The 20431-nt window shown below is 33.3% G+C and overlaps 1 protein-coding gene and 1 long non-coding RNA gene across 4 annotated transcripts in view; one reads left to right on the top strand and one right to left on the bottom strand.

Annotated features, from left to right (window-relative positions):
• The window catches only part of meox2a (mesenchyme homeobox 2a), a 66749-nt gene extending 64795 nt beyond the window's left edge, over positions 1-1954 (bottom strand). Inside the window, exon 1 of the mRNA XM_039737213.1 lies at positions 1189-1954. Within this exon, the coding sequence (XP_039593147.1) occupies positions 1189-1669 (481 nt within the window). The 5' untranslated portion in view covers positions 1670-1954. The remainder of the gene's footprint in view (positions 1-1188) is intronic.
• A 655-nt stretch (positions 1955-2609) lies between these two features.
• The window catches only part of LOC120515866, a 33868-nt gene continuing 16046 nt past the window's right edge, over positions 2610-20431 (top strand). The window contains exons 1-2 of one of the 3 annotated variants that reach the window (XR_005630716.1): positions 2610-2694; positions 17296-17404. This is a non-coding gene — a long non-coding RNA (uncharacterized LOC120515866). Of the gene's footprint in view, positions 2695-3106; positions 3192-15818; positions 15903-17295; positions 17405-20431 lie in introns of those variants that run through there. The other 2 variants (XR_005630715.1, XR_005630717.1) reach the window with 2 other exon arrangements.

The raw sequence follows: 20431 nt of genomic DNA, 5'->3' as shown, positions 1-20431 counted from the left end.
TTTCTCCTTATTTCTATAAAGTTGTTCAGTTTATTTTACCTGGAAAAGGTTAATTCTATCCAGCCATTATTGAAACAGCTTAATCCAGGTGAGTTTTGTTAGAGGCTGGAGCCAATTTTAGAAAAAATGTATTTGGGTTATTATATACTGTATTGTCCAATAAGAATATTTTTCTTTCAAATGTCCATAAGGGACCCAATTTTGCCATTACAGAAATTAAGGAGCAAAAGCCCATTCCAGTAGCATCAGGTGCTAAGCAATAACCAATTCTGGACTGGACGCCTCCCATCACAGGTTCACTCAGCCATAATTGCTTGCCATATGAGATTCCAGCTAGCCTAACATATAAATCTTTAGGATATAGAAGAAACAAAAACATACAAAAAAAAACCTAAAGAGAATGTGCAAACCTCCTACAGAAAGCGACTGAAGTAAAAATTGAATTTAGGCTTGTAAAGGTGTCAGGCATATTAGCTTCTGTGCCATTGTGTTCTACTAGCGGATATTATTGTTAATAACTTTAAATGAAAATGAATTTTAAATAACTGACAACCCCCTGGGGAGTCATATGTTTGAGGAATCTGACTCCTCGCTGATGCAGTAAACTTACAAAGCGTAACTGGCAGAAGCCCATTGTCACTCTTGAGTGTGCCCTAAACTCTCATCTGTCGATGGAGACCTACACTGTGATTACTGAGCACTTTTGGTCCCTTGGTATCACACACAGAATTAATTTGCTTCAGTTCAATTTAGAATTGGACACAGAGCTCTAACTGGTGGCAGGCTACATAAAATCTTGCTCATTTGTATTAACTAACTAAATAAATAAATAAATAGCACACATGTGCTTTTTTGTTTTAAACTGGAGTTCCAAGTTATGTAGCCTTGACTTTGAACTAAAATTGTGTTGTGCAAAGCAGATTTCTTCAACTCCGTGACAGAAGTTCTTTAACTCTTTGGCCACATTTTATACTATATGTTGATTTGTGTTTTGCACAGCTCGTGTATCAATTGTATGCCTATTTTCAAACAAAATATATCATTTCATTCCATTAGGAAATGTCTATCTGCTTAAAATTATTTTAGCTCAAATAAAATTATTTAAAGACAATCACATTATGTTAGAATAAACAGCTGTTTTAAAACCCACCCTTCTTGTTCACTTTTTATACTTTGCTGAAGTCCTACCTGAACTGTCGCTTTTCCTTTTGCTGCTCCTTTTCTCTGCCTCTGCAGGTGACAGAGCTTGTCTTCCAAAGTCACCTGGCATACAAGATGTCCCGGTAGGAGTGCCAGCACCCAGACTTGGTGTGGAAGCACACAGATTTGGGGGGCTGGCACCCAGATCCTGCGATCCAGAATCTGGCGGTTGAATGCAGAGGCTGTGTCTTGCGGTTGCAGGAGTTGGCATCTGAGGAATGTGCCAGCTGGACTGCAAAGCCTGGTGCTGTTGCTGATGTTGGTGGTGCCCTCTGTGATGCTGACTGGCAAACATGCTCTCTTCGTTGGAATATCCAGCTATGATGCATGATGGTGAAGATGTTGACAAGTCCGGATAGGAAACATGGTCCGATCTTCCATGCAGGGCAAGTGCTGACTGAGAAAAAGGGTGTAAGCCTTGCGCAGGGGCATGAGGGCTGCGCAAGCAGCCAAACAGAGTATGATCCATGGCATGCAACTTTTAAGCTCAGGGAAAAAAAAAAATTAAATATCCACACCAAAAGACCCCCCCTTGCAGTGTTCTAGCTCCACGTTCACCCAGTAGATTTTATTCTCTTTCAACCCTTTTCCAAAAAGGCAGCAATATTTAGCAATAAAGTGAGCATAAATGTAAGTATTCAATCCTCTGCTGCATTGGTAAGGCTGCTGTGGATAAGCACACAGAGAACAAGATAAGCCTCTGAAGAAACTCTCAGATGACAGAACGAGGAGGGTAAAGCCAGTGGAAGGTGGTTCCAAGAAACTGCTTTAAGGGGGGAGAAAGCTAAGGGGATGTTATAAATAGTCTGTAATGTGAGAGGGAGGTTGGGTCAGAGACTCAGTACTGACCACAAGAATATGATCTCCCACCAAAATACTGCTCTCTATAAATCTGCAATATTAAACACTGTTTAGTGTTAGAAAAAGTCACTTTTTGGTGAATTCAGTTTGCTTGTTTGTAGACTTACATTATAGATTAATATGTATGCTCCTTGACAGTTTTCCGGTGGGGTATAAGCTTTTTAAAATGTTAGTTACATTTCTTTACCATTATTAGTAACTTATTCTTATTTGCAATTTTCTTAACATGGAGCCAAAATAAAAAAGTAGTAATTCTTTATGATTCCTAATTTTATGTTTTTGTTATTAATATTTAAATGTTATAATGAAGTAGCCTGGATTTCTACAATTTATTAAGGGAACTTGTTTGACAGATGTGTTTAAAAAGCAAATAACTGTGCACAGTTTTAAGCCTTACAGACCTAGGTATCTCTTTATGTCAGCTGCAAATTTTTCATTGTCCACTTAATATTTAAAATTTAAATGATATCCTATATCCTATATATATATATATCATTCAGCTATCTATTTTTGGACCTGCATAATCCTGTTATAAGGTATAGGTATAGGTATTAAACAGTACAGGGTCCAAAGCAGGAGCCCATCCTGGAAGGGATGCCAGGAATAATGGCTGAATATACAATATTCTTACAGGTAATGTAATAAAGTGTAAATGAAATTGTTTTAAAGTTTTATACTTCACATGTGATGGTAAAAATGCATGTTAATTATTCATTTTACCACATCTTATACTTATTTGTGTGGATTATGATTAAAAATATCTTGCCTAGTACACCATCCATAATTTAGTCAATTAAACAATTAAAATAAAAAAACTCGAAATGTGACACAAACATGGCATTTGCTTTGTCGTTTTTTATTTTTTAATATGCAGAATAGGAACATATCTATTTTTAATAATTTTAATGTTTAAACTATTATATATGAAATGAATGCTGCCTAAAATTGTGCAGCTGCTAAACGGTTATAGTAACCCTACTGATCCACATAAGCAGAATTGCTGAGAAAGGAAATTAAATTCATTTGAGGGAAATTACTTTAGCAGACTGCTGCAAAACATTTGAGTTTTACATTATAGTGAAGCCATGCTAGTCGTTCAACTCTGGAGCATGAAATAGGAAGGGTTGCTGGTAAGTTAGCACATTTCTCTATGTTACATTTTCTCTTCTTATTTTCCAATGTGTGGGTCTATATTTATTTAGCTAATAGTTCATTTTATGACATCTGAAGACCTTTCTTCATCTTGTTTTGTCAGCTGACTAATATTTTAGTAGACTGATCTAACCAGAGAACTGCAGAGACAAATTTACAGCACACCCTTTGAAAGTATTAATATGGTGATGTTCTTGTTTAAGAAAAAACAAAAACCTGTGGCTTTTGGAAGCACTATAGAACTTTTAAGATAATATTATGGTGTAAAGTTAAGCGTGCAATGGTGTGAGTCTTTTACCCGGATATTAAGTGCTATCAATATTCTGTGACAGCATTCAAAGCAGTCGACCTCACTTGAAGAAGAAATATTGCAGGACTAACTTTTAAATAAGGGTAAAGAGACCAATGAATAATTACTATTATTATTATAATTATTATTTGTAAACAATAAATACCAAAAACAGCTACTGATCTGATTAATCCTTTTCACTGAACAGTGAGGCAGTTTTATCATAATACATAGAAGTGAGACACTTATTAATATTTAAGTTCAAGTATGCGGTACATTTGTCAAGTAATAATATAATCAAAAATGTGATTTATGTTATTAAGTGAAATAATTCATTAGTGACAAAAAATCACTCTTACTTTAAAAGTCATAGTTATATAAATATGATGAAAGTCATAATTAAGTAATAAATTAAGTATTACTATGTATGTTTTATTTATATTTTTAAAATCGTGTTGCTTATTCATCTAGAAAATGTATATAACGTTTGCTGGACATGTTGTTATTAAGCAGAGCATTGCACCATTCTAAAAAAGATTAAAGGGCTCTAAAGTGGTTTTCCACTTAAAAATGGAATGCTTTACGTATGAAAACGTTCCATATTACTGTATGTTAAAACTCACTTCATAGTTACATTGAGTTTATGCAGACAATTCCATATGACTTCATGACTCAAGATGCAATTTAAATTATATTGCTTTACAAAAAAAACATATAGAGAAGAAAGACAGTATTTAATTGCCGGATGGATTCATAAAGAACTCTTATACTATCAAAGTGGAAAGGCTGAAAGCAGACAATAGCTATTATTACACTTATCTTTGATAGCTAGTTTTGATTTTTTTCTTTGTCTCAAATTTTCATACATTATTAAATATTCACAACTTTTTCTTTTTGCCTGATTTTTTTTTTCTTTTTTATGGTGCAGGCATTAACAAACTAGTATCTGATATATGAGTGTACAGTATAATAATCTAATAATGTTTTGGGATGTTTCCTGCTCCACCTGAACAAAAACACTAATATACTAATGAGATTTAATGATACATTTTTAAGGAATCCTTACATAAGTTAATTATATGCCATATTTACAAACATGGACTCTGACATATTTAAGGCAAAAAGAAAACACAGAAAGCACAATTTATTCCGTCATGTTCAAATGTACACGTTACACAGCTGACTGCTTACTCATATCACAGTACACCTTATAGTTACAAAGCACAAGTGTTTAATGACATTTTGCCACAGTCCCCTTTCAGACCTTAACGTTAAAAATGTAGCCCTCTGCTTTGTAGTTTTACTGAAGGCGACCCTCAAGTTTAACTCACATTTCAAAATATCACCTGCATTAAAACTGATGGCTTCCATTATGAGTCAAAGGCCTCCATGTTAAAAAGTGTATCTGTAGTAAGAATAAAATTCTGTCTCATATTACACACAGGTAAAAGAATATTATAACAATAGTATTCAAGTTATAAAGACAAATTATTATAGAAAGAAGAGAAAAAAAATCAATGTGAATACATGTTTCTGATTTACAATTTACTCAACTTTTAAACTTTTTCAGTGGGCTGTATCATAAATAAGCGATGAAAAAATATTGGCAGGACTTTCCATCCTGTGCGGTCCAATAAAAATCTTCTAAGTGTGTATTTTTAACTTGAATTATTTTAAAGTAATTGAACCTTCTGAAATTACATAAGCTTTTCTAGGACTTTATTAGTTAAGAATGACCTCATATATAGAATGACCTACCAACATCAGTGTATAGTCCAGAAGATGTGCCCATCTCGGTGAAATAATGTCTGAAGAATATTATTTTATTATAAACATAATGCTTTCCTTTTTTATTATTCCTGAAACATGATGAAGCACATACACCTTTATATTTTATAATAACACTGGAAATAAATATATACAATCGCTTATAAAATTATATAATGTATTTGTCATTTTGAACATCCTGTTTTGTTACAATTATATATAATTCAAGCTGATACTTTGTTTAATTAACTGTTTATTGCTAATTAATTGTGTATTGAATTAATTCTTGTATTAATTAAAGGGTTTATAAAATTGTAATTTACATATTGAGTGGAAAACGATAAAGATGAACAAGAAGAAGAAGCTCTATATTCTTTCCTGCGCTAGACTAATTTCCTTGTGCTGAATTGAAAATGCCTCATATTTAGTTTAATGTTTCTATATTTCTCTGTTGTTTAAGCACGCAGCACATCCTATACACACATACATACACGGCTTTATTTTAAAAGACTGCCCTTCACTTTCACTTATTTAACTTAGATTTCCTTAAGCCAGAGTTAACCATGAGAGGTCCTAAGATTTAAATGATCTGCTCTGCACTTTGTATAGTAGAATGACTGAAATTTGAAGTTAGACAAAATTATTTTTATAAATTGTTAAAACGTGGGAGACAACATCTGAAAGCATTTGAACTGTAAGAATGTATTATGTAAATCAGCATTATGCAGCTGGGTTTGTCTTTGCCAAAACTCTTTGTGAATCAAACTCTTTGTCCTAAGTGCTCCTCCTTAGGTTGTGGCTTTCTGAACGTATTTCACCCAGATCACATCAAATTTAAGCGCCAAATGTTAGAGTTACCTTATTAATATATAAAAAAATAAAGTTTTTCATATTTCAGGGAGCTTAAATTTCTAAAAAAAAAAAAAAGAGAAAAACCTCCTGATTGACTTTTTTGTATGGTGTTAAATTCTAGGAATTCAAATAATTGCATTTTTTATAATAGTACAAATATTAATTAAAAAATGAAATAGAAATCAAATACATTTTACGTTCAGTTTTTCAGTTTAGGCTTCATTAAAACAGAGGCTGGTTAAGTTTTTGTCATTTGCTTGTTTTTAATCATGCTATGGGCATAAGCTGATTAATTACTAAACACGTTGAGGCCAACTTCTGAAAGCATGTCACCTCTTCGGAAATAATGATGATTGGAAATAATTTGGAATATTTATAATATTTGTTTATGTCCTCATTAGTTTATGCACAAAATTTCAGCTTTATATACAGTATAATGTATAGTTACATACATTTTTTACTTGACTTCAATGTGAATATTTTGATAGTGAGAGAAAGTATTTTTACATACTTTCTCAGCACACCAAGAATAGTTTTATACTTTGAAATTCTGCTTCACAAACAAAAACACTCATATATACTTTCACATAAAATATAACAGTCCGTTTTAGGCTTTCATTTGTACAACTCAAAATCTGTACAGCTACTGCACATAAATTCCTTGTCTGTACCACTTCTTTAGTTAATCGTTAATTCTGATTTATTATTCCCCAGATCTGTGATAAAGAGATGCCTGATAATATTCAACAGAGTCATTTTAGTAAAGCACTTCCTTTAATTCCCAACCTGACAAAAATGATCTTTTATTTCAGCAGATTTAGAGCCGCAGGCTGCTGTTACACATACGTGCAGAATGTCCTCCATCAGCTCATGCAATGGCACACCAACGCCTGTATGATATGAAACTTCATCACTAATATAACTATATATTCCTGGACTTTAAAAGTAGTATTTGTACATAAATTGACGGTTTATTTTTGAACTTTGATGTAAAATAATAACAGAAAAGGCACATATTTTATTTTTCCTCATTATTATTTCTATTGCAATCATCATTTACCTCTCAGTCTTCCACATTCTGCTGATAATAACACGATTAAAAGCCACTTGGCTACTGCAATGCTTAATTCCTTTGTGAATTTTCTGGTGTCATAGTATTTACAGCTTGTAGTCGTGTGTTTTTATCAAAAACACTCTTAGTTTTCACACAATAAAATAAATCAATGATAACTTCCAAAAAAAAAACAGACTTTGGTGCATAGCATTAAAATAATAACAATAATTCTGAGTGCAATTGTTTTTAGTGCTGTGTGGTTTGTTTTGTAAATGAACATTATATTAAGAAAGGGGGCAATCTGATTAAATGTCAAATCTGTTAAACACTCAGTTGCACAATTAAAATGAGCAATAATGTGTAGGAATTACATCATCACACAAAGATAATCCACACATTTCAAAAGAAAACCAGCATCACATTTGATGATTTCACAATTTGTGTTTTTGAAGCAGCTATTAATTCTTTGTTAATACCTTTATAGGCCGTGCATGTTTTTATATCAGATTACATCTTTTTTCACAAACAAGATTTGGGGTGTTTATTCAGTAAATGTTATTAAATACTTTACAGCAGAACCAGAACTAGTTGTATTTAAAGTGGAAATGCATTTTCAGCTAGCGGTTAAATTCTTGAATTGCATTTATGCCTGATGATAATTAAGCAAACATTTCACAACTATAACTGTTTCAGGAGTTTGTATCTACTTAAGATCTATTTAGTTTGCATTATCAAAACTAAATAAAGACATTTAGTCATGATAAAGACTAAAAATGTTGAAAAGCTTTTTTGGACTGTGCCAATTTTGAAACTTATATTGCTTAACTATACCAAATGTTTAAAAGTTTAACAGTTTATTTTCCAAGTATGGTAAAGGAGAAGTAAATGAAATGCCACTGTGTAGAAAGTTCATCTATGATTGTGATGAAATAAAACAACAAGGGAAGGCGATGCTAGTCATTTGTAATAGCATTTAGTGTACTTATTACTTGTCTCCTGAGGTTTTCTCTCTAATTCTGCCGTAATTGATATTGGGTTTTTTTTTTCTCAGCTTTGTGAGGCACTGCCTGTCCTGTAATTATTTTAAGTCAGTTGTGTTGTCTTGGCCAATGTCCGTCACTTGTGTATACCACACGCAGCCTGAGCTGGAGCTGAGGAGAGCACACCAAACGTGTATCAGAATAGGATTTTGTTTTCCTGCATTATAATTATTCTGTATATGAATTAAACAAAAGACACAATTTTAATAAGCAAACATTACAAAAGGGAAATACCTTAATAATCTGCTACTATATAATCAAATGGATAACAAGAATAAATTACTTAAGAGTTGAATAGAATGTGTAGTCAAGTAAAACTTCTTAATTTCATTCATCTCTAGCACCCTACTGCTCACCCCTTCACAATGATCCAGCTGTTTACACTTTTAATTTTTATCTAAGATATCACAGCTCAAGAGACATAACTTGCCCGTCAACTCAGGTTTCTGAACACTTCCCTGTCACTGTATCTGCCTTGACCAAAATTTTCTAAAGGCTATTCTCGTAGAACTTTGGCAGTTAGTTGCTAGTAGAATCCTGGTATTTATCAAAAGCTAAAACAAAAAAAAAATATTTAAACACTTCAGCCAGGCTGGTAAAATGAAATATGAATTTACTACAAGACCCCGTTACTCTGTTATAGAGCACTGATATTGAATATTCTGTAATGCCTAATCTTCAGTACATACTTTGGACTTTGCACAGTCCCCTATTTTATCATTCCAAATTCTCACTCATTATATATCATTTAGAAATATCATAACATGAAATGAAAGTCAGGTTTTGAGATGTCAGAAATTCACTGTATGATATATCAAGCACATTGTGTGACATCTCAAAATAACTTCCAGTACATTATTAAAGACCTCAGATGCATTTTAAAATTCCACAGACCTACATGCTGCAGATTTTCTCTCTTTTTTTTTCTTTTTTTTTTTAAAGTACCATTAACATTTCATTTTCAAATCTAGTTAAACCAGTTGAGGGTCACAGGAAGCCAAGGCCCACTCCAGCAGCATTGCAAGGTAGGAGTGAGCCCTGGATAAGCCCCAGTCCATTGCAGGGTCCGCTCACATAAGCTCACACCTTCATTCAGCCTGGGTCCACTTCTGAGCTGCCTTGCGGATTCAGTCTCCTTTATTCAATGGCACTTTCTGCCAATGTGTTAAAAATAACATAAACAGACACTAAGTAGTTTTCTGATATCCTGAAATGTATTTAAAAGATTTCACCCAAATGGAAAACAATGCATTTTAAAATATCTTAAAGTCTATTTTGAGGTAACATTTTATAGTAACGCTAAAGGTAAAAGAACTGATTTGAATTATTGTGAAATTAGACAAAAAAAGTTTTTTATTTTTCTGTAATATAAAACGTATTTTTAAGTTCTTAAATTACATTTTGAAAGAAACATTTGTTATATTTTGAGATATCTCAGATTTGTTTCAAGATATCCGAAATAGATTTTGAATTATCATCCTGTAAGTTCCTATTCCTATTTTTTTTACAGTGGAAGCCAATTTAAAAAGAGGATTTTCTTAAAAGAAAGGCATTTTGAGAAATCTTGAAACGGCCAGGAAGCAATGAAGAGATATCCTGAAATACTTTTGAGACAGCTTAGAATGCATTTCACATGTTTTTAAGTAGACTTTTCTCCTGATACTAATTTTATAACATCCTATAATATACTTTGCCATGTCTGACTATCTTCCCAGATGTACTTTACAGAATCTCTTTGTGGCACTCACTCTATTTATCTCCTTTCACAAAAGTTTTCCATATATTTGCCAAAAAGGTTCCTTTCTCCTGAAATATAAGTCGACATTACAGGCTCATTCTGACAAATGTATGACTATTTCTTGTGGATATTGTACATTTAGTGTATTTATGGTCTGTTCTTAGTTACTTCACTGCCCTCGCTGGTCTGTGGGGGTCATGGAAGGTAGAATTCCATAGTACTATTTACGCTTGACAATATACTTGAATTTGAAACGTTTTTGCTTTGTATTCCGTAATGGATAGTTCTATTTTAAAGCAAAAAAAAAAAAAAACATTTTTTCCCCTCTGGATTGCTGCTATTGCCTTTTTTTAAAAATTTTCCTTTGCAGTAGCGCTCACTAGATTAGTTTAACAACATATTGGACAAAAGGACCACATCACTGTCCCACACCCTATCATCCCTGGAGTTTTCCATTAATTTTGGGACTAAATCACAATAGAACATTGAATTCAGCTACAAGAAGTTAACTCCTAATCTTTTTTCCCCCTTTGGTATTAAAAAAATAAACGATCATTTTGTTTAGCGTGAGTATTAAAAATGTTGTGAACTGCTGAGAACAAAATGCAAAACCTAATCTGGAAATCAGAAAGATTTTGCTAAATTGTAACCATGGCGCAAAAACATTCAGCTGACATTATTGTTCTGTAATCTTTTAAACCTAAGTATTTTCACAGAATTAGTTTTAAAAGTACAGTACCTACAGTAAAGTAGGACCTTGTATAAATCCACTGAATGTCAGTTTACATGTGTAAAAAGTTATACTTTTATTCTTGTGTTTAATTCAGTATGTTTTTTTTTGTCTGAAATGACTAACTGCATCAGATACTGTATGTTTGTTACTATTTTCTGATTTATGCAGAAGAAGTGCAAATTTGAGCTGACTTGGGGTGAGTTTTCCAAAAGCACCATAGCACTTTAAACATTTAAAACACCAGTTTAAAATGGATTATTAATTTATGACTGTTCACCAAAAGGTAACTATAGTAGCAGGTTAAATCCATTGTAGTCTACTATTCTTTTGTCATTCTTTTTACTCACTTAGTGCTTCTTAAACAGGTTACCTCTTTGCCATTTACAGTGACAGGCACGGTCGCCAAACACCACATTAAATTCACATCATGGTAGTTCACTAAAATTTATTAGTGAGATTATAAATTGTACTTTTATTATGAAATGAATTCATGCATTTTTATGACCACATTTTATTGTACATTTGTTAAATTCAAGTTAATTCTACTGTTAATAATTACATATTTAAAAGTTGATATACTTTTTCAATTTTCTTTATAAATTTTGAAGAATCTGTATTCTGAGCTTGCAGCTAGCTTTACTTTCATTGAGACATTTTTTGTAATGTAATTGGCTATGCTCAGAAGAATATCTGTTGAATTATGTATCTGTGTCTCCGACCACCATCTCAGATGCCTAACACATTATGTAAGTTAAATCGACTGCATGTAGCTGATACCCAGTCATGCTGCTAGCCTTTTGGAGCCTTCTTGTACCTGCCATAAAGATTCTCCACATAGAACAGACAGGTGATTTGCAATCTTCAAGAAATTTTTATGGATAGTGTGACAAAATGGACTGGGAGTACCCATGATGTCTTCATTTATGGGCCAATTCAGAGAGCAAGAAATAGCAAATTTGTTGATGGAGGACTTCTGAGCGATAGTGGGTGTCCACCTCAAACATATGCTGGATAGCAAGGGGAAGCTTACCTCTTTTTGACATTAGTGTATTGAATGGTCATCATCAGTGCTTATCAAAACCTTAAGAATAAGTCAAAATCTATGGAGTGTATTGGACATTGCAGGAGGTCCATTGTTAGCAATTAAAGGACTAATAAGAATACTTGTGCACTAAATACAGGCGGGTGTTGGCGGTCTTGACATATGGCAACCTGTAGATAACAATGAGCAAATAAAATCTAATTATATTTATTTTTAACTGAATTTCAGTTAAGTTACAAGTGTTGACATCTGTTTTTTATATATGAATGAAGTGAACTAATTTTGACATAGCAATTACTAAGGCTGAGGAGTACCATAATACTGTACAGTACATAGAGTATTTAGCCACCATTTGCAATCATTTTTTGCTTTTGTTTGCATGTGTCTCACAATCATTAGTTAGTGGCAGATATTTTGTGCCACCATTTGTGTTTTTTTGTGTGTTTCTTGATTGTAAAGTACAGTATTATTGCTTCACTGTAGAGTCGGCATTAGAACAAATTTAGCAGGAGGGCAGTGGGCTTTCACGGAGGGGTTGTGTGATTACCGTACCAATAAATCCAGCATTATCATCAATTAAGAACAAATTTGTCTGAAAATGCATACACAACAGACAAATAGAACTCCATCCTACAAAACATAAGCTATGGCAAGACATTTTAGTATTTGTTCACTTTTTTTTTAATATGAAACTTCAAAATGCCAGTATTGTTCATTTCAAACTTAATATCATCACATTCCAAACTAGTATTAGCTCTTTGCAACTTGATTTTTGATGTTTCAGTGTTCGATTAGTTATTAATTATGATATTTGTGAAATTTAATATCATTATTCTTAATTTTAAATATTAAAAGAAGTCTTTGAAATTTGCAAGACGGACAGACACATTGCTGTCCTCCTTTAGGTAAAGGTGCTGCCTTGGTCTATGTACATATATCCAGTACAAGGATTGCAGTTTAATTCTTATAAAAACAATCTTTCAAAGAACAACTTGATAAGTTGTTGTGCCATAAGTATTTTACTGAATAGATTATTACATCAGGGTACAAATAATAAGATATATGTGAAGATGTTTTAAACCAGGAGTTTGTGAAGGATGACAACAAATGTTTCTGCATGCACATTTAAACAGTTTATTAAAAATATATATTCTTGCAAATAAATAACTTCAATGCTAATTTAACAATGTCTATAAAAGTTTATTTTTGCAAAGAACTTCAGCTGATGAGTCATTTCACTGTGAGGTCCACTTGTTCAGACAGTACATCTCCACTTAGAAACATGGATTAATGAAGTAATTTCTTTAAATATTATTATGTATAAGCATGTGCACCTAATGTGCTAATATTTTTTTATACTGGAGTTAAATTTGTAAAGGTAAATGTAATTGGTAACATATCAGGAAATTAAAATAGCACAATTTTATCAGCTAACTGAACAGATTACAATATGCCAGCTTTTAAGGCAGCTCAGACACCTTCCTCACTACAACTTGCCTGAAAAGGGGCCTGAGCTGCCTTAAAAGCTGGCATATTGTAATCTGCTCAGTTAGCCGATAAAAAGGTGTCATTTTGCTTCACTTCCCTTTGTATCCATAATAGCTAACACAGGAAAACACCCCTACTAATACACAAAATTAGAGCTAAAGTAAAGTGGGGACAACAAGTACAGAGGGCAAAAATCCTATAAAATGTGATGGTAGAGTAAAGTCTACTTTATAATAAATAATACCTTAGTATTATATTACTGTATATATATATATATATATATATATATATATATATATATATATATATATATATATATATATATATATATAGTATAGTAAGACTCTTATGTCAATCTTTTGAAGTCTGATATCAAGTTTCTAAATTTCGATATAAGCTTCTTGGAAATTTGACATAAAAATTTGATAATTTGGTATCATATACTGGGTAGCATGATGGTAACACTACAGCCTTGCAAAGAGGAGACCAAGGCTGAAGTTCCAGTTCACAATCTCTTAATTGTTAACATATATGAACATTAAATACCTGATAATAAATCTAAACCTTTCAGAAGCGTCAGTAAGGACCTATTAGGGCATTTGTGTAGATTTGCTAAAAACTGCAAAGGTCTAATCACTTGAATGTTCAATTGATAAGGTAGTAATTTAAACCATAACTCAGTTTGTGCTTTGTTGCTAAAACTGGCTCACCTTTACTAACCTGTTTTATTTTTGGCAAAACAGACACATTTAACAATTTCCGTTTTGGCAAAGAGTACGACCTGGTTTCTACTATGAATTGTGTGGAAATATTACTGCAGGATAATTTGCAATCCTGTTTATTGTTGAATTCTATTGCTTCCATACTGTTCTTGCTATGTGACCTCCAGTTTGGGTGGAATTTAATGAGAGGCGTAATAGAAAAAGAGGACTGAGCCCTTGGCTGTACAACGCCGTTTTTGTTCTTCGTATGGCCAGCCATTTGCTTAAGTCTAAATAAACAAGAGCATTGTAATGCAAGCCCACAACAGACGGAAGCACATAGCTAATAATACAGTGTGTGTGGTCTAAATAGCCATTCATTAATTTAGAAGTAGTAAAGAAGTGAATCTCCATTTTAAAAAATGTGACATATACTATATGTGTGTAACAAATATTTTTATCTCTACAACACAATACAACAGAACTCTAACTTCTGAAATTCCTTAATAGTTAATGTTTGGATCATCTCTGAAAGCAAAAGTGTTTGGGTTTAATTGATGACATTTTTATCTCTTACTTCTCGTGTCCTTTTTTCAAATAAAAATAATGTTCTTTAAGGTATTTTAGCTTCTTTTAGACAATAATCTAAACATCTTCCTATGGGCAGCCAGAAATCTTACAAGAATTTCTAAGGTTATGATCACTTAATGGGACAGCAGTATTGACTAATGGGCACCAGTCTTTACTCTGTTTCTCTTCTTTAGAGCTGATCAGTAAAATTTGACAAAGCACTTTTCGCAGAGAATATGCTGTGTTCACTTGTGACCTTCTTCACGGATTTTCTTTTCTTGGAAATTCGATGTGTTTGACAAACATTTCTTCCAAGCGCTCCATGATGCTTTGTGAGGCCAGAGTGACATCATAGAACTGTAGCAGCCAAGTCAGGCATGAAACGGCCTGATCTGCTTTGTACTGCCTACGTTTAATTAAACAAACAAAAAAAATTGCAGTATTTTAATTTGTGGGGCATCATAGCTACTATGAATGCCATAACTGAATATATAACATCCTTGTGGTTGGCTAATGCAACAACCATATGGCTAATTATGCGTGCAAATTAGCCATGGGCCACACAAGTCAAAACACGCTTTAAAGGAGCCCTCCCACTCACCCTCTTCAGGTGAGTATGGGACACTTTGAAATAATTTTTGTTTGCAGTTAACGTTCCGTTTGCATGTTTTGTTGTTTGAGACACAGGAGTGAAGTGGTTAGCACTGCTGCCTCGTAACTCAGATCACATTTTTAGCCACAATAATTGGTCCAGCATGGCTAGAAGATGCATCCCTAGCCCTTTGAGACATTTAAAAGACCATTGCACTATTATAGTCTACTCAAAACTAGTTCAGTTCTTTCTTCTCTGAAATTCCAGAACATTTCTGAGATTTCAAAGCACTCACAGCAAAACAAACTGCTATGTTCACTCATTAATATTCTTCTTATTTATTACCAGATACAGAAAATAAACAAAAAAGGCTGCCTACTGATACATGTTTTGCAGCCACTGGTTGGTGATGTGAATATTTGTCTGCTTAGCAGGTGTGACATTTTATTTGAAATATATTGGTTTCAAGTTTTAATATAAAAATTAAATTAATTTAGCCCATAGAATTCCCACCAATGCTCCCTCCACATTTCCTCATCATTCAGATACTTTAGTAATAAGATTGTGTACATTTGTAATAAAACATAAACTAACATTTAGTTAAATTAACAAGCAATGTATACCTTCACTTTTTGTAGTTCCTTTACATTTTAGATTGAATTAAGGCATACTAAGTGTTTTTTCAAAATTAATGTGCAGGAACAGAAACATGCCATCTAGCCATACATTATGATCAAAGATGATTTTTAAGGATTTAGAAGCTCATTCAGATGACTCCCAGAAGTGATGACTACAGCAATATTCCTTTCATCTGCTTTGGAAGGTGAGAACTGGAGTTTTTGGAACTGCATCGGCAACAGCTATGGGTTTCCTTAAAACTGCAATTTCCATAGCGCTCACTTAACACAAACTCCATTAGATTAAACAAGCATTGTAATGTAAACTAGTGGCTAGCTATTAAGTATCCATCAAATTTTTAAGCAGAAAAAAAAAACTAACTGAAAATGTACTATACTATATGTATGTCGCAGTGAAAGTTAAAATAGCTTGTATTTGTATCTGGAAAGTCTTTACACATTTATTGAAGTTATGCTATGATAAAGTCATTAACTTATTAATCTTGTGAAGCTTTTGGTTAAACCACATATGTAAAAGAGTCAGCCTCAAATAGCTTATTGTGGGCAGATATGGATAGAGGGCAGACCAAAATGAGCAGAAAATAGAGCTAAGACCATTAAATCAAGAGCTAAGGTGAATAAAATTGTCAAAAAACAACTGTGGGTTTGTGGTAAAAAGGAGAGATCAAGCTTGTAAACAAAACCAAAGATGATCAAAAATCAGGAGTCAACAATTCAAGCCAAAAGTCCTAACCATAACAAAGATTCCTTTTCATACTATTATAATGCTTGGCAAACCTTTGTTGTTGTTTTACGTCCATTGAAATGTCTATGCTGCCCTCCATCTTACATAGGAACAGAGTTATGATAATATATTACCTGACTTTTGTGCATAGGGATAGCATCCATAAACAATATGTCAGTGCCAGTGAGAATAAAAACAACAAAGTCATAATGTAGCTTCAAAGTTTTCCTCTGTGTATCAGGTTCATTTCAGAATGCACAGTTGATAAAAAACAACATCTTCTTTTAGCTAAAAATAAAATCAAACACAGACTTTTCCGTTTTTCTGTCTAGTATATAGCCTTTTATTTTTTTTTTATTTTAAGTCTAAAAAATGGTGACAAGCGGAGCAGCCAAGTTTATATTTACATACTGTACAGCTTCATGAAACTGGCAGTTTTGAATGGTCAAACATGAAACTCACTAAAAAGAGTTTTTGAGATTTTTACATTTTTTTATGTGGGCCCTGTTTACCATTAATTTTCCCATAGCTCTGGAATGCAAATCATCACCTACACACCATTAAACTCAATTTTGTTTATACCTCTTGGTAACATCATGATGGTGGTGCAGTTCATTTTTTAAATATGTGACATGCTGCATATTTTCCCCATGATGACACCGACATGTACCATCATGCAGACTATTGTGTTTTCTCCACAGGAAATCTCACTATACTGAAAGCCACTTGCCACCTGTCCCCTCCTACCTGCTGTTGCCTATCAACCTCCCTTTCCAGTTTCTTAATTCCTGCAGATGAGGGTTCACATGCTTAATACACCATGGAGATTAAAGTTTTATTTCTGTCCCTTTCAGGATAGTGATCTCCCAGACTGCCATCATAATTGGAAAATTGGGCATCCTCTTACCAGTACAAAAACAACACACATCTGATCACTCAAGAAAATATCTACATGTGAATTGAGTAAGCATTTTTTTTTCTCTAGAGATCTTTATTGAAACACTGCATGACTAGCACATGCATGTGGAATTAATGCTTGAAAATACTTCCAAACAGGAAATAAGCACCTTTCTTTCTGTGTCAATGGCATGTGTTTTGAAGGGGCAAAACCCCATTTGTTTTACAATTTTTTGTTTTTGTGACATGAAACACTGAGTTTTGCTGTGAATTCAGTTTCATGTGATTTATTTCATCACTACTTCAAGACATTGCTTGAGCTACGTTGTTAACTAAAGTGTTAACATGTGTATTATTTGTAGCGTTGGTTTCTATTACTGTAATCTTAGAAATGCTGTCACTATTGTGTCTGGCTAAAAGATAGGGCAGTTCAAATGATTAGACTCAGAGCAAGGTGAGCAGAAAATGAGGAAATTTTAGTGGACACTCAAACGAGTAGTCAGTGGATGTTATCTAAAATGCCGAACCAGAAGAATTAAGAGATCTATTGACTGTTATGTCTGAATTTGAAAAATGAAGTAAATAGCAAAATGAGGAAATGAAAGAGAATAACATGCACTAAGGCAGGCTGTGTTAAAACTGGTGATTCCAAGTGAAATCGTTCAACTAAGACCAAAGCAAGTACTAAAAGTCTAAGTAAAATAAACTTAACTGTCACTGCAGTAAATACACAGATAATAATATTGATTAATTGATCTTTAAATAAGAATACCTGTGATAGCATGCCACCACCTTACAGATCAGTGATGCAATGACATCAAAACACAGCTCTCTAGTCATTAAAAAGAACAAGGGAAACTGTCAAGCAAGAAAGAAAAACAAAACGAAATGGTGAAGTAATGGTGTACTGTGAATGATGCTAAAAATGAATAAAAAGATCAAAACAAGCAAAAAAATAAACAACAGAAAGAAATAATATAATGTGTTGATTAAACAAACCATAAGAGTCTACAAATAACAATTGGGGCGCCAACTAGGTAGTCCAATTTAATGAATAAACAAAAATTAAAGAAAAAGGGTGCGTGATGGCACAACAAAAATGTTGGTTGCCGTAGCCCAAAACGTTGTTCCAGCCTATGGTATAGGGTGTTAACGCGAGGTCACACTGGATCACCGTCTTTGCTCAGGTTTGGGTCCAATATGAGATGCCATCATCCAGGGTGTCAGGATTTATGAATTCCTATCTGGAAGGGGCGGGGACTGCTCTTTGTGCCATCAACAGGGAAATGCAGGTAGAAGGGAACAATCAGTTAGTGTTAGTGCACCCCCTTGTCCCGGAGTGGTACTTCTTGCCTCCGCTGAGCCAGCAAGGTGCCTGACAACATGGAACAAGACCAAAATTATAACAGCGACTAAACCCAAATGAAATCCATCAATCAAAGTCAATAAGAATTAAGGAAGAGATTTCAACATTAACTGGACATCTTTCTCTAAATGACATTATGAGGTTTTGAGTTTTTTTGTTTGATTTTTATCCAAAAGCTTAGATAGCAGATGCACCATGTCACCATCTTAAGTAACATAAAGAGGTCACATGTCATGTTGTTGGTAATCCATGCCTGATAACGAATGTTGGCAACATGCCTGTAGCCATGAAAAATTAAAAACAGTGATATCAATAGCAAAATAAGAAAAATGAACAGCAACTACAAAAAATAATGTTTAGTAACTCGTAAATAACATAGAAAGAAACCATAGACTCCAAAAGATGATTTGCAATATTCAAAACGTTTCTGTATTTTCATTTCTGGGAAACCTGAAGTTATGACAGAAGTTTTAGTTTTGACTAAAATATAAATGAAAATTTCATTTTGATCAGTTGCTAATAACTACATGTATTTGTTTCCATTTTTCTTTTTTCACATTTTGATTTAAAAGGGTGGTGCAATGACACTGTTGTTAGCACTTTTGCCCCACAACCCTAGAAACCTAGGTTTAAATCTGTGTTGAGGTGGCGCTAACACATTCCTCCTCTGTTTGTGTGAGTTTTTTGGGGGTTGCTGTGTTTTCTCTTTCTATATCTCAAAGATGTACAAGTTTTTATGGCTGGCAGCTCTAAGTTATCCTGATAATGAGTGAGAATGGGTGAAAATGTAACATGATATATCTTGTGCCCCATCCAGCATTCATTCCTACTTTTGCTTGATGCTTGGGCTCACTGTGACCCTTAAAGTGTATAAAGTGTGTTCAGATAACAAATATAACATTAGGTGAACAGTTTTAAATAAATATATAGTAATGTAACTAAAACATACAATTTAAATTAATATGAATAGTTCAGCTGTGGATGACGATCACTTATGGCACATATTTTTTAATGCTTACACAATGAAGAACATTTAAAAGTATACAATTGTTTTACACTTATAAATGCAACACTTAAAAGAAGTTAGCAAAATCTCAGAATTTCAGCCTAATGCATGCATGCTTTATAAGCTCTTAAATAACAAAATACAGTATGAATAATTGCTAAAAGTTATGTAAAGACAGTAATGAGCCTTCTGAGGTTCTGTGCTTAGCATCAAAAACACCAAAGCAAACCAAAGACTTAAAAAGTAAAAAAAGTATTTTAGTACCCATTGCAAAACATAATGAATAAATAAATGAATATGGTCAAAAGACATAACATTTTTTACAAGACATAAGTGACCTCTTACGACATTCATTATTACTGGATTGCACTCAGTGCTGCTCCACTTCCCAACAACTCTGAATTGGATTCTGCAGGCAGGTGTATTACAAATATTAAGTCTTTATGTTGACAGCTATAGGTTGCAAAATAGAGTATATGAATAATTTGTTACAGATTTTAAACACAGAACAGATTTGGGTAAGCACTGTGGAATACTGGTCACTTCTGCCGCATAGTTTCAGGAGTCTGAATTTGATTCTTGGCATTTTACCTTTGGTTTAATAAGTGAGTATTCACAGAAACCCAGTTTCAAAAATTCCATGTATCCCTTTATTCTGGTTAGAAAAAACATAATATTGGTCATAGAGACCGGGTTCACATGCGTAGACTTCACTACGATT

This window comes from Polypterus senegalus, chromosome 15 (genome assembly GCF_016835505.1).
Source record: "Polypterus senegalus isolate Bchr_013 chromosome 15, ASM1683550v1, whole genome shotgun sequence".
In the NCBI taxonomy this organism is placed as follows: domain Eukaryota; kingdom Metazoa; phylum Chordata; class Cladistia; order Polypteriformes; family Polypteridae; genus Polypterus; species Polypterus senegalus.
This window is presented reverse-complemented; position numbering and strand designations above follow the sequence as displayed.